General features: G+C 38.4%; 1 protein-coding gene across 1 annotated transcript in view; it reads right to left on the bottom strand.

Moving 5' to 3' along the window:
- Positions 1-13,894, bottom strand: part of SLCO6A1 (solute carrier organic anion transporter family member 6A1) — a 211,269-nt gene that overhangs the window by 90,662 nt on the left and 106,713 nt on the right. Inside the window, exons 2-3 of the mRNA XM_014841213.3 lie at positions 7,700-7,721; positions 6,637-7,279 (exon numbers count right to left, since the gene is read on the bottom strand). Coding sequence (XP_014696699.2) covers positions 6,637-7,279; positions 7,700-7,721 — 665 coding nt within the window. The remainder of the gene's footprint in view (positions 1-6,636; positions 7,280-7,699; positions 7,722-13,894) is intronic.

Raw genomic sequence — 13,894 nt, 5'->3', positions numbered from 1 at the left:
CCAATTTCTTAGCCATACTTATCTCTAATAAAACATTATTCATATTTTTTTCCTGAAGAATATATTTTTAGTATGGTCTTACTTCTAATTGTTCTCATAAAATTAGCCACAATTCATCAAAGTTGCTTTTTATAGTTTTGCAGTAAATGATTAACTCAGCAAGCCATAGTTGCTCAAAAAAGGTCTGCCTTCAAGACTTGCCTTTGATTGGCTCCTGGGAGATGACTCTGAGCCCTTGGAATATGCTGCCTGATATGACTGCTTTTATATGCCTGGGGCCTTGCGCCATGCTGTAACAGTTTGATCAGATAGTTTATGCTAACAATATGATTTATGGTGAGTACCTTTTTTGTTGTGTACATGGGAGTAGGGTAATGGTGTCTGGGTAGCTGACGTCAGTCACACAGATAGTGCATGCCTACATGATTGATCCCCCCAAAAAAACCCTGGACACCAAGGCTCATGTCAGCTTTCTTGGCTGGCAACTCTTTACATGTGTTATCACTCATTATTGCTAGAAGAATTAAGCACATCCATGAGACTTCACTGGGAAAGGACACATGGAAGCTTGGGCCTAGTTTCTTCCAGACTTTGTCCCATGTGTCTTTTCCCTTTACTGATTTTAATCTGTATGCTTTCACTGTAATAAGTCATAACCATGAGTATAATATCTTTCTCTGAGTCCTGGGTCTTTCTAATGAATCATTCAGCCTGATTGAGGTCTTAAGGACCTCCAACATAATACAGTCACATGTTGCTTAATGACAGGGATACGTTCTGAGAAATATTCACATTTCATATTATATTATATTACAATATATATTCATATTTCATCATTGTGCAAACATCACAGAGTGTACTTACACAAACCTAGACGGTATAGCCTGCTACACACCTAACTAATATGGTACTAATCTTATGGGACCACCATCGTATATGCATCCCATCATTGACCAAACCATCACTATGTGGCACATGACTATAGTTAATAAATTTGAAGTTCTTAAGGGCTCCAAATGACTCTTCACTGTAGATTATAATATTTTAATTGAGAAAACGCTCTTTACATGTATGTATCTAGTAAGTTCAAACACTACTAAACAAAAACTACCAAATAATAATTTCAGTTCTATTTTTATACGGAAATATTTCAGCCAAAATACTCCATTCAGAGAATCTTTCTCTGACAAATACTTTACAAGTCAAAACTCTTCAAATAAGTTGTCTCTATTTATGTTTATTTTTAATGTTTTGCCAAATTTAAGTGTGCAAAGCTGTAGGCCTCCTTAATTTCATTCCCATATATGAAAATGAATCAATGTAATTCACTATATTAATATAGTAAAGGACAGACACCACATGAACACCAAAATGCAGAAAAACCATTTGACAACATCCAACACACTTTCATAACACTTTCAATGAACTAGAAACACAAGGCCACTTCCTCAAACTGATACAGCATATGTACGAAAAACCTACATCACACTTAAAAAGTTAATCACAGAATTACCATATGATGCAGCAAGTCCACTCGTAGGTATAAATCCCAGAGAAATGAAAACATATGTCCACACAAAAACTTATACACAGTTCCAGTTTCCCATGTAAGGAGCTTAGAAGTTATCACTCTCTCTTAAAAAGTAACAAACTGAACAGACTGAAAAATTACCAATTCTTCTTGTATACATAAAAGAGGGGAAGACATAGGAAAACTTGAGATTGTGAATTCAACTGTCATTATAACTCATCAACTCATAAATTTACAATTTTTGTTTGATTTCCAGAAATATCAGCTCTATGGTTAAAAGAAATGAGAGCTTACTTTAGGACTTTGATGGGAGCTCTTGAATTCTGAGACCATGATTTGAGTTGACAGTTAATAGACCTGAGTTTGTCATTTTCTCTTCCTCAGTGCTTCAGGGCACTCAAAAAATTACATCCAACACCAAAGTCCTTACAGTCATCATTACTACCTCAAGGCAAAGTGCAGCAGCCACTTGGGCTTTCAAGGTACATACTTCAACTGGCACTTCATCCCAATCAAGCAGAGGTGATAACTTGATTAATCATGATGCCACTGCATGCCAAGAATTACTACCCATCTCTCATTGCCAGAGAACTCAGCAAAGTCACTCAAGACCAAAGGCATAATAAAGCCAATTTTAAAATCCCACCTTTTGGGTACATCTTCTGGGACCACTCCTGATACCAATTCCATAACAGTCTGAATCCAATCAGAAGAGAGAAAACACACAGTGATTTGAAAATGGAAAGTTTAATATAAAGAATTATTAACTATAACAGGGGACTAGAGTGACAAGCCATTAGCTAGTAAAAAATAAAGAAAATGCTAAAGGATATAGAAACAGCCAATTTAAAGAATAGCCAACTCCCCCCTAGGGCTGAGATAGAGCACTCAAGGGCTAAAATCCAGGCCTTCTTGAAGACGGCTCAGCCATGGTTTACTGAATGACCAAAAAGTCACTGTGGTTCCATAAAACAAACAAAAATATTCTTTTTAAAAAATTTTGGCAAATTGAACTCAGTAATATATAAAAAAGATAATAAGCCAGTAATAAGGGGTTATCCCACGGATGCAAAGTTGGCTAAATATCCAAAAACCAGGGTTCAGTCCTGTGGCCAAGTGGTTAAAGTTCTGCGTGCTCTGCTTTGGTGGACCGGGTTCACAGGTTCAGATCCCCGGTGCAGACCTACTGCACTCATCAGCCATGCTGTGGAGGCATCCCACACACAAAGTAGAGGAAGACTGGCACAGATATTAGCTCAGGGCTAATCTTCCTCAAGCAGAAAAAAGAGGAGAATTGTCAATATATGTTAGCTCAGAGAAAATCTTCCTTACAAAAAAAATAAAAAAATGCAATATATCACATTTAATATATTAATATTAAAGTAATTATTTTTATTAATATATTAATCAAAAATGCAATATATAAAGTTAATATAAAAGAATAAATAAGAAAAACATATGATGGTCTCAATAAATACAGGAAAAAATGATAAAATTCAACAAAAATTCATTATAAAAATTCTCAACCAACTAAGAATAAAAGGAAATTTTCAAACTGATAAAGGGCATCTACAAAAAACCTACAGTTAACATATTTAACTGTGAAAGGCTAAACGATTTCTACCTAAAATCAGGAAAAATAAATGAATGTCTCTTTTCAGAACTTCTATTCAACATTGTACTGGAAGTCCTAGCCATGTAACAATGCAACAAAAAGAAACAAAAAGCATACAGATTGGGAAGAACAAAGTAAAACTGTCCTAATTCACAGAGACATGACCATGTATGTAAAAAATCCTAAGGAATGTGCCAAAAGGCTCCTATAACAAATTAATTTAGCAAAGTTGCAGGATAGAAGACCTAAATGAATAAAGAAATATACCATGGTCAGGCACTCAATATTGTTAAGAATTCAATTTTTTCCAAATCTATGGAATCAAAGACATCTCAATCAAAACCCCAGTAAGTTTTTTACAGAAATCAACAAGTTGATTCTAAAATTAATATGGAAAGGCAAAGTATCTAGAATAGCCAAAACAACTTTTTAAAACAACAAAGTCAGAAGAATATCTGATTTTAACATATACAATAAAGCCACAGTACCAATGTGATATTTGCATAAGTACAGACATAGTAGGTCAATAGAACAGAACAGAGAGGCTAGAAATTGACTCAGAAAGAGATCAGAATTTCAACAAAAGTGCCAAAGTAATTCAATTCAATGGGTTAAAAGACAGTCTTTTCAATAAATCACGCTGGAATAAAGTTCTATGGGGAAAAAATGAACCTTGACTCTTTCCATTCACAAAAAATTCATTCAAAATGGATCAGCGACCTAAACATAAGAGCTAAACCATAAAATTTCTAGAAGACAACAAAATCAAGAAGCAGAAAATCTTCATGACATTGAGTTAGGTAATACTTTCTTTGACAGAAACCAAAAAGAATGAAACATAAAAAAATGTAATAGGGGGCTGGCCCTGTGGCCGAGTGGTTAAGTTCACGCACTCTGCATTGGTGGCCCAGGGTTCGGATCCTGGGTGCGGACACGGCACTGCTCATCAGGCCATGTTGTGGTGGCATCCCATATGCCACCACTAGAAGGACCCACAACTAAAATATACAACTATGTACTGGGGGGATTTGGGGAGGAAAAAAGCAGGGGGAAAAAAAAAAAGATTGGTGACAGTTGTTAGCTCAGGTGCCAATCTTTAAGGAAAAAAATGTAATAAACTGGACTTCATCAAAACTGAACCTTTTTGGGGGTTGGCCCCGTGGCACAGTGGTTGGGTTTGCCCACTTTGCTTCAGTGGCCCAGGGTTCACCAGTTCGGATCCCGCGCACGGACCTACACGCTGCTTATCAAGCCATGCTGTGGCAGGCGTCCCACATACAAAAATAGAGGAAGATGGACACAGATGTTAGCTCAGAGCCAATCTTCCTCAGCAAAAAGAGAAGGATTGACAGCAGATGTCAGCTCAGGGCTAATCTTCCTCAAAAAAACCACCAAAAAACAGAAAAGCAACTGAACCTTTATTTAATGAAAAAGTCAAAGGTAAGAAAATGAAAAGATAAACCACAGATTGGGAGGAAGGAGGGAGAAAGTGGAGGGAGGTAGGCAGGCAGGCAGGCAGGCAGGGCCTGACTCTGGTCATAAGGAAATATCAAACATACTCAGGTTGAAGTTCAACATACAGAATGAAAGACTCATATACTTTAAGACTCGCATGGACATAAGAAACACAGAAAAAATGAGGAACTATTGCAAATTAAAGAAGTCTAAAATATGACAACTAAATGAAATATGTGTTCCTGGATAGAATTTTGGGTCAAATGGAAAAGGAGACAATATCGAGACAGTTGGCAACACCTGAGTGGGGCCACCAATTCATAATTTGAGGGTAGCATGGCACTGATATTCCTGACTGGGAGGAGTATGTGGTCGTTATGGGGAGAGCGTCCTTAGTTTGGGAAGATGCACAGTGGAATATTTAGCAGTATTGGGGCACCATATCTAAAAAAAGTCTATATGTATAGGGAAAGAAAAGGTAAAGGAACAGATGTGGTAAAATGTAAACTGGAGAATCTGGGTGAAGGGGATTCAGTAACTCTTTGTCTTGTCTTTTCATCCTTTCTGTTTAAAATATAACAATAAATAAATAGATCAACTGATAAATAGGTAAATGAAGAGAGATACCATTTTTACAAATGGAAGACTCAATATTATATCCAAACTAAGCTAATGACCTCTATGAAGTCAGTTAATAAAGAGTGGAGCTAAAACCATTCACCGTCAACCATTTGTTCAGAAACCTTCAATGGCTCCTCATTACCCACCTAATAAGGAGATTATATTAAGCGAGAAAATGCCTGTGAATCACCTTGCTCATCACCCAATACATTAGTGGGAAGTAAACACCGTTTAGTGTCCTTTCAAAATTCTCAGGCTGATATTTAAAGACCTTCATAATGTAGCCACAATTCATCTTTTCCTTCCTTTTTTATTTATTTATGCATTCAATACATATTTATTGTCTTTTCTGCCTCAGTCACTATATTAGGTCCTGGGAACACACAAAATATAATTATCCCTTTTGGTGCTTAGGTGAAACCATCAGCCAAACTTGTCACTCACCATTCTGAAAGGAGGCTTTCCTGTATCTGAATGTTTGTTTTTGAAAACACTCACTCATTCATTCATTTCCTTATTCAATAAAGACTCCTTAACTACATCCTGGCTATAATACCTATCTATCAAGGTCTAATTCAAATTCCTCTACTTCAAACAAACTTCTTTGATAATCTTCTTGATAAAACTGATTATTTATTTGTTCCTCTCCTATGGTTCTTATCACATATAACCTCTTTATTGTGCTTATTTAGACAAAGATTTTAGAGCGAAAAAAGATCCTGTTTGGCAAACTCCAATGCCATCAGCATCCACAGGCTAGTAAAGAATCTAGGTGTCATGGGAGTGGTGAGGGTTTCGGCCAACGAGAGAATGCTCACCCTCTCTAAAGGCATTCAAATTCACTTTCTTCTTCAAAATGTGTGGACAAGGATAAAAACCTTTGAGTTTGGGTTCTCTGATGCAGATTATTTAAAGTCTCACTCCACCTCCTCGGTTCCCACATGAGGAAACAAGATCCAAACGGGAAGTGGCTTGGCCAGTGTGTCTCAAAATTGTGGGCAGAAGTAGAAACAACCTGGTAGTCACAGACACCGTTTTCAACTTTATTTTAATCCCCCAAGTGATTCAACTCTGAACTTCTCAGGGTTGGTGATCAAACAACGTGAAATGATTCATCATCAAGTTCCCTCCAGCTGGCTACCTGGAGGCCAGACTCCCATCACCCACACTGTGAGGGGGCCCTGTGGCAAGCGGGTGCCTGACGAAGTGAAGCAATGACAGGAGCCCAAACCCAAGGTGGTGGCCAGTTTAACCTGCTTTGACTTCACGCACACCCTGAGAATACTAGAGGGGACAGCCGCCTCAAGTAGGGCCTCTACACACACCCCATCCCAGTCCCGCCTCCCTCAAGTAGGCGACCTTCTGCCGCTGCTGCCCGCCTCCCCAGGACGACCCCCTCCCCACTCGGGCTCACCTTGAGAGGTGACCAGGATGCAATAGAAAATCAGGAAGCAGTAGATGTTGTTAAAACGCTGACAGATGGGAATAACGACACAGCCCCATCCACAGGACCCTTCCGAACTTTCTTTCCGTTCTCGTCGTTTCTTGCGAGCAGGCAGCGGGGCCTCAACCTCGTTTCCTTCCTTTGAGAAAGACCGCAACTTAATCAGGCTGGCTGGAACCGTCAACAAACGCTGGGGTCTTTTCTTGGCCTTCCGGGACTCCCTGGGCGTGGTGCTCTCAGGACGCTGGGCCTGTGTGGCCTTGGGCTCCGCGTCCACTAGGGCTTTGTCCATGTCCCCCGGCGGCCTGCCGAGGCTCGGGTCAGGGCTCACGCTGGGCTGGCGGCCTGGCCTGCTGTCCCCAGGCGATGTGCAGCCTGCTCCGACCGAAAAGCCAGCCGGGCTTCGACACCGGGGAGGTGGTGGCCACCAGGGGCGCTTGCAGCCCGAGCCTCCAGAGGGAACGGTTCTCCTTGGACAGGAGGCAAACGTCCCCTCAGGGAAGATGACAGTTGCCCCGGAAGAACTTCCAAGGCTGTTTCCTTCTCTGCTTCCACGTGGAAAGGTGGGGGAGGGGGGAGGGGGGAAGCTGGTAGTATTGCTGGATTCTAATAACTGCTAACACAGGGAGTGCAAGAGTAACTCCAGTGGAAGTGAAAGGATGTGAGTACTTATTTAACACTTTTTCATTAACAAGCAGGGAAAGAGAAAGATGCAATGATGGGACAGTGGCACTATCAATCACTCAATTTCCCCAAACTTTTTTTTGTAGTGTTTTTTAAACTGGATAATCTCGCTAGAAGCTTGAAAATTGTTGAAGGACCAGGAGAAATCAGAAAACATGAAAAAGGCACTTCTCCCACATCTGGAAAAGGCAACAAAGATTATAAAACAATGTACCAATGAATGCTCCAAAGTGAGGTGTTTTACACATAAAAAAAAAAAAAAAGAAAGAAACTCTACCCCTAGCCAAGAACAGAAAGGATTATTATTTTCCTCCCTAAATAGAGGGAGGGGACCTGAAGTGTGATTTACCTTCCCAGGTGCAAAAATCTTACTGAAAAGAAAAATGTAGGATAATAGTAGCAGGGTATGAAACTTGTGGGGTTTTTTAATATAGAAATGCAACTTCCTATTGGTTTTCTTTCCTTAGGCAGAATTATCAGTTATTCAGACCATATATATGAGGAGGGTGACTTTCAAGGAGAAATGAAACTATCTTCCCTCCCGTGGATCAGACATTGTGTTACCAAAAACCATCTAGCTCTTCAACAAGTTTTTGTGCTGATAGAAAGTGCTCGCCTGGTAGAAGAGGGGGAAAAAACACCAAGAAGAGTTGGGGAGGAGGGTACCACAGACCCCATCGCTGACCTAAGGCCTCAGCTTGCCTGCACAGAGCTATATGCCCATCCGTGTGTGGAAATGTTATTTTGTCTGTACTAAGAGACCTAATTTGTCAAATATATGGTCACTACATAAGTAGGAACAATGCCCTAGTTTTCCCATGTTTATCATACTCAACTATGATGCCCCCTTACATTGCTCATGACATTAACGAGCATAAAGGAAACAGGATTCCTAGGAGGTCAGAAAATGAGGGGACTCTTATTCTTGTGCTTTGGTACCAGACTGGGCACTTCCTGGCAGCGGAGGGGGGAAGACAACTCTGTTCAAAATAAATGGTACCAGGACTTTTGCTTCTACTCAGAATGTAGAGAGCCACACACAGTATTACCCCCATCTAACAACAATAACCACGAATAAATAAATAAATTTTTTTAAAAGCTGGGTAGTATAAAGAATTATCACTTTTTGAGCCCATTGGAGACCTACATTTGCAAAGCAACCTGGTGAATTGATTCTAAAGATTAACAAACACTTCAGAAGAAGGATGAGACGCACAAACTGTTTCACCTTTGGCAGAGCACAAAAGGAAGAGGTAACAACCATAAAAGAAGATAGGATGAAGACACCTGAAATTTTGGTGAATTCTTAAAGGCCAAATGAGGGCTAGCATAATGGTTTAGAAACCTAGGAACCTCAGGAACAAGGGAAACTGATACCCACTTGCCAGATCTTTGCCATTTGACAGGGCAAGAGAGCCCTCCTCAATGAAGAAAGCACTTGGTGGTGACAGGCTACCACTTAGGGCGAAGCAGGAATGCTCCCTCACTGTCCTACCCTCCAGGGCTGGGTTTCTGACTCTTTCGGGATGCAAAGCTAAAGTGGTTCTGCCTCTGGGCTGGAGGCAGGAAAGTTTCTTGCCCTCTAGTCCCTGGCAAAATTTTGCTGTTACAGGGAGAGGGACAGAGCAAAAGCCATTTGCCATTGAGGGAGGGGAAAGAAATCATCCTGTCTTATAGTCAACCCAAAAGTTGGCTACCACCAGAAGGAAGGGTAGAAATAAAAACTATCTGCCAAAGATGGAGGGCAAGAACATCATTGCTTCCCAAGAACTGCAACCAAAACAAGGCAAAGTCTCACCCTTGAGGCTCAGGCACTCAGGGCCTAAGATTGAGGCTGGACCAGGGGAACCTATTCCCTGCTTCCATTATGGGCTTTGTTTTTTTGTGTTTTTTTTTTTTTAATGAGTAAAAAGCAATAGCACTCCACCAATATAAGTGGGTCAAAAGAGCAGAGGAAGACCCCATCTGTAGTGCAGGCATACTGGATGTGCTGAAAGCTGAGGGTGGAGTAGTAACACTGACAAAAAACCCTCAAGCACTCCAGCTTTCACCCAAAGCACAAGGGAGCTGCAGTCCCATTAGAAGAATTTTAAACCTGTGGCTTACTGAAGATAAATATAGCAAAAACAAAACCCAAATCAACTCTGCTGGCTTCTGTCAACATTGATAAACCTACACTAATAGCCAGACAAAAGAAGAATCATCACTTCCAGGTGTAAATACATCAGTCTCCAATATTATTTTATATACAATGTCTGGAAATCAGTTTTAAATGGTCTAACATATGTATAATTGAGGTACCAGAAAAGACAATAAGGTAGAAGAATTATTTGAAGATATAATGGTCTTTAATTTTACAAAATTAATGGAGATTTAGAACCACATATACAATAATCTCAGAAAACTCCAAGCAATAAAAATACAAAAAAAAAACACCACACCTAAACATATCATAGTCAAGCTGCTAAAAATTAATCCTAATTAGAAAAATTTGAAGGAAGTCAGAGAAAAAGAGAAACATAACTTACAGAGAAACAAATTTTTTAAAAAAATATACTATGCAGGCCAGAATACAATGAAATCATGTCTTTCAAACATGAAAGAAAAAACTCCAACCAAGAATTCTTTACCCAGCAAAATATCTTTTAGAAATATGTCAAGAACTGTGAAAAGTCCACAACAAAATATTAGCAATCCAAATCCAACAACATATAAAAACAAATTATATTCCATGACCAGTGAGGTTTATCCTAGGAATGCAAGGTTGGTTTAACATCTGAAGATCAATTAATGTAAAACACCATATTAATAAAAGGCAGAATCCACATGGTCATTTTAATAGATGCAGAAAAAGCCCTTGAAACTATTCATCACCCTTTCATGATAAAACACTCAAGAAACTGAGAATAGAAGGGAAGTTTCTCAAACTGATAAGTAGTATCTGTGAAAAACTTCCGTATCATATTTAAAACCGTATAAGACTGAATTCTTCCCTCCATGAGGTCAGTAACAAAACAAAGATGTCTAATCCTGCCACTTCTATTCAACATTGTACGACAATTTGGTATAGACTAAATGCGTACTCCCACCAAAATTCATACATTGAGATCCTAACCCCCAGTGTGATGGTATTTGGGTGTAGGACCTTTGGGAGGTGATTAGGTCATAAGGGTGGAGCTCTCATGAAAAGGATTAGCGCCCTTATAAAAGAGAGCCCAGAAAGCTCCCTCTGGGGAACTAAGAGTAAATTTTTTTCTCCTTCTTCTTCTTCCCAAAGCCCCCAGTACATAGCTGTATATTCTAGTTGTAGGTCCTTCTGGTTCTGCTATGTGGGATGCTGCCTCAGCATGACTTGATGGGCAGTAAGTACTAGGTCCATGCCCAGGATCCGAACTGATGAAGGCCTGGGCCACTGAAGCAGAGCGCAAGAGATTAACCACTCAGCCATGGGGCCAGCTGCAAGAGTAAATCTTAAAAGTTCTAATTACACGAAAAAAATTGTAACTATGTGAGATAATAGATGTTGACTAAACTTAATCATGGTAATCATTTCACAATATATACATATCTCAAATCATTGTTGTACACTTAGAACTAATACAATGTTATGTGTTGATAATATCTCAATAAAACTGGACAGAGAAAAGAAATAATATGACATCTATACTAACTCTTCCAGAAAATAGAAGGAACAATAGTATAGCAACTGCAAGAAAGAGAATTATGAAAACAAGATATTACTGTTTCTATATATGTTCATAATATTGCTTAAGAAAATAAATCCAAGAGTTGTCACAGTTATATTACTAATATTTCCCAACTTTAGGGATAACTGAATGTAGAATGAATTTGAATGGTAAATATGAATCCTACAACTTGTAATACCAAAGTGCTAAAAGAACCCAATAAGAACTATTCAAGGGGCTGGCCCCATGGCTGAGTGGTTAAGTTTGCACACTCCGCTTCTGTGGCCCAGGGTTTTGCTGGTTCGAATCCTGGGTGTGGACATGTCACCACTCATCAAGCCATGCTGAGGCGGCATCCCACATGGCACAACTAGAAGGACCCACAACTAAAAACACACAACTATGTACCAGGGGGCTTTGGGGAGAAAAAGAAAAATAATAATAATAGAACTATTCAACATTAGCCTGGTCCATCCTTCTTACTGGTTTGGTATTTTGATCACAGTTGAGAGAAAGTGAAAATGAAGTGGAAAGAGAGGGATAAAGTAAGGAACTATGGGTAAAGACAGCTCCTATATGGGCAATGTCTGCTTTCAGAATTATATGCAATATCACCTTTCAGAATATTATTTGCTGTCCTTACATGTAATGTTAAGAATGAGGTTGATAGTTGAACTATTTCGTAAAGACCTGTCATCAAAATACTCTTAGTGTATAGAAAACACTCAGTGAATATATCTTCCATATATTAAACTGACCAGCTGCCTTTACCCAGGCCCCTTATTATCTTTTTTTCCCTCCTTTCTTCCGTCTTTCCTACCCATTCTCCCTCCCTGCACATTTTCTGGATCATTTTTCATTTGACAGTGATAATCTTTGGAGAGAACTCTAGGCATTCAGCTCCAGAAGCTCGAGATGAGCTGAATGACTACGCAGCTTACATTGAGTTGTCAAATTTATCTTTGTTATATTGAAATTCCCAGGTAGTTTTGGTTAAGGACCTTTCTCCTCTCCTTCTCTAACAAAAGGAGTAGCATAGATCTCAAGCTAGTCACAAAAAGAATTCTAAAATTCTTCAGTTAAACTGAAATTTAAAAACAAAAATCTTTTCCTTGTGTCAGTGAGTTTTGAAGTTAACTGGTTAGACCTTTCTCATCTGTCCTTATTTTGGGAATAAATACCATTTTGTTTTACATCCTTCATAACTTTTTCAAAGTTATAGGAATACAGTTTGACTTAACGTATTTTTTGAACTTCTACTTTTCTTTTCATTTAATATCTTAGTATTTCATTTCCTAATATTTCTCACTTGATTCCCAAAAACTATTCTGTGACTTTTAAGTGTGTCATAACAGTAATTTATAAAAATAATACCATCAGTTAGAGCTACCCAAATAGAATATTAAAAGTAGTTACTATGCAAGCGACTGGATGGTTTCTCTTGAGAGAGGAGGATGTTTAGCTAATGATTTGGCAGCTTCTTCTATGATTAAGAGCATGTTTTTATTGTAGAGTCTTGGCTTAAAAACATAGGCTTCAAAAAAAGAAAACTTGTTCATGAGTTTGTACAGAGAATTGTACATTTGGGCAAAAGTCCATTTCACACTTCTGTGTAATTTTTTCCATAATATTTATTACATGGTAAATTAAGTATAACTTTTATAAATTTTTTAAAAACCAATTAAAAAACAAACCAGTTTGTCTGCATCCCCCTCAAATCTTGAACTGGATTGCCTGATAGTAAATAAATCTTTAAATAAAGAAAATATGTGCTTCAACTAAATATGTAGCATTGTATTCAAATCATATATTTAATCTAGTAGAAGGTAGTTATTGTAAATGAAAAATGTACCACATTTGGGATCTTAGCTCAAGATCGACCTCCCATACTTATTAATCTAATGTCTTTGACAAATCACTTAAACTCTCTCAACCCAAGAATCTTTACTTATAAAATGGGGATTCTCCCTAACCTATTTCACATAGATTTGTGAAAATCAGAGATGGCAATATAAATGAAAGTAAATTAAAATTACAAAATACATATTTAAAATTTAAAAATAAATTTTAAATTATTTAAATTTAAAAATTAAAAAGAAAATGTTAACCACCATTCTTTTTGCCAGTGTTTACTGCTTGAATTTACTTGTAGTTCAAAATAGAGTCTCATTTACCACACAAAGATCCTAGAAGGTAAACAACTTTGTAAGTTTTTGTTTCCATTTCTAGAATCTAGGGTGACTTGTTGGATTTTCAAAATTGAAAAGAAGGAGGAAGCAAAAGAATAAAACCATAATTTGTTATGTGCCTACTCTCTATCAATCACCATGCTAGACATTTAGCATTTCACTCAGTTTTTCAGACACACTGGCTCAGGGACGTAAAGCCCTTTGCTTGAGATAACACACTGGTAAGGAGGAGCTGTGAATTCTATATTTGTCTAATTCAGGGGTTCTTGACCTGCGGCAATTTTGCCCCCTAGGGGTCATTTGGCAATGTCTAGAGACTTCTTTCTTTGTCATAACTCAAGGTGAGGAGTAGGATGCTGCAAAACATCCTACAATGCACAGAACCAGCTCCCACAACAAAGAATTATTCAGTCCCAAATGTAAATAGTATCAAAGTTGAAAAGCCCTGTTCAAATTTCAAACTCATGTTCATTCTAACATGTGATGTTGAAAATAAAAGTTGTTTCTAAATTTAACTATTCCACAATATTTAGCTGTCACCGATGTACCAGCTTCAATCTAAGATATTCTCTCTGGGTTCTGAGTGTGTCTGGGGAGTTCCATTTTAAGATCCCATTAAGTTCTCTTTTCATTCAAGCAATAAAGAAGGCTCCTGGAAAATTTTCATGC

Source organism: Equus asinus, chromosome 9 (assembly GCF_041296235.1).
Source record: "Equus asinus isolate D_3611 breed Donkey chromosome 9, EquAss-T2T_v2, whole genome shotgun sequence".
NCBI classification, from domain to species: Eukaryota; Metazoa; Chordata; class Mammalia; order Perissodactyla; family Equidae; genus Equus; species Equus asinus.
This window is presented reverse-complemented; position numbering and strand designations above follow the sequence as displayed.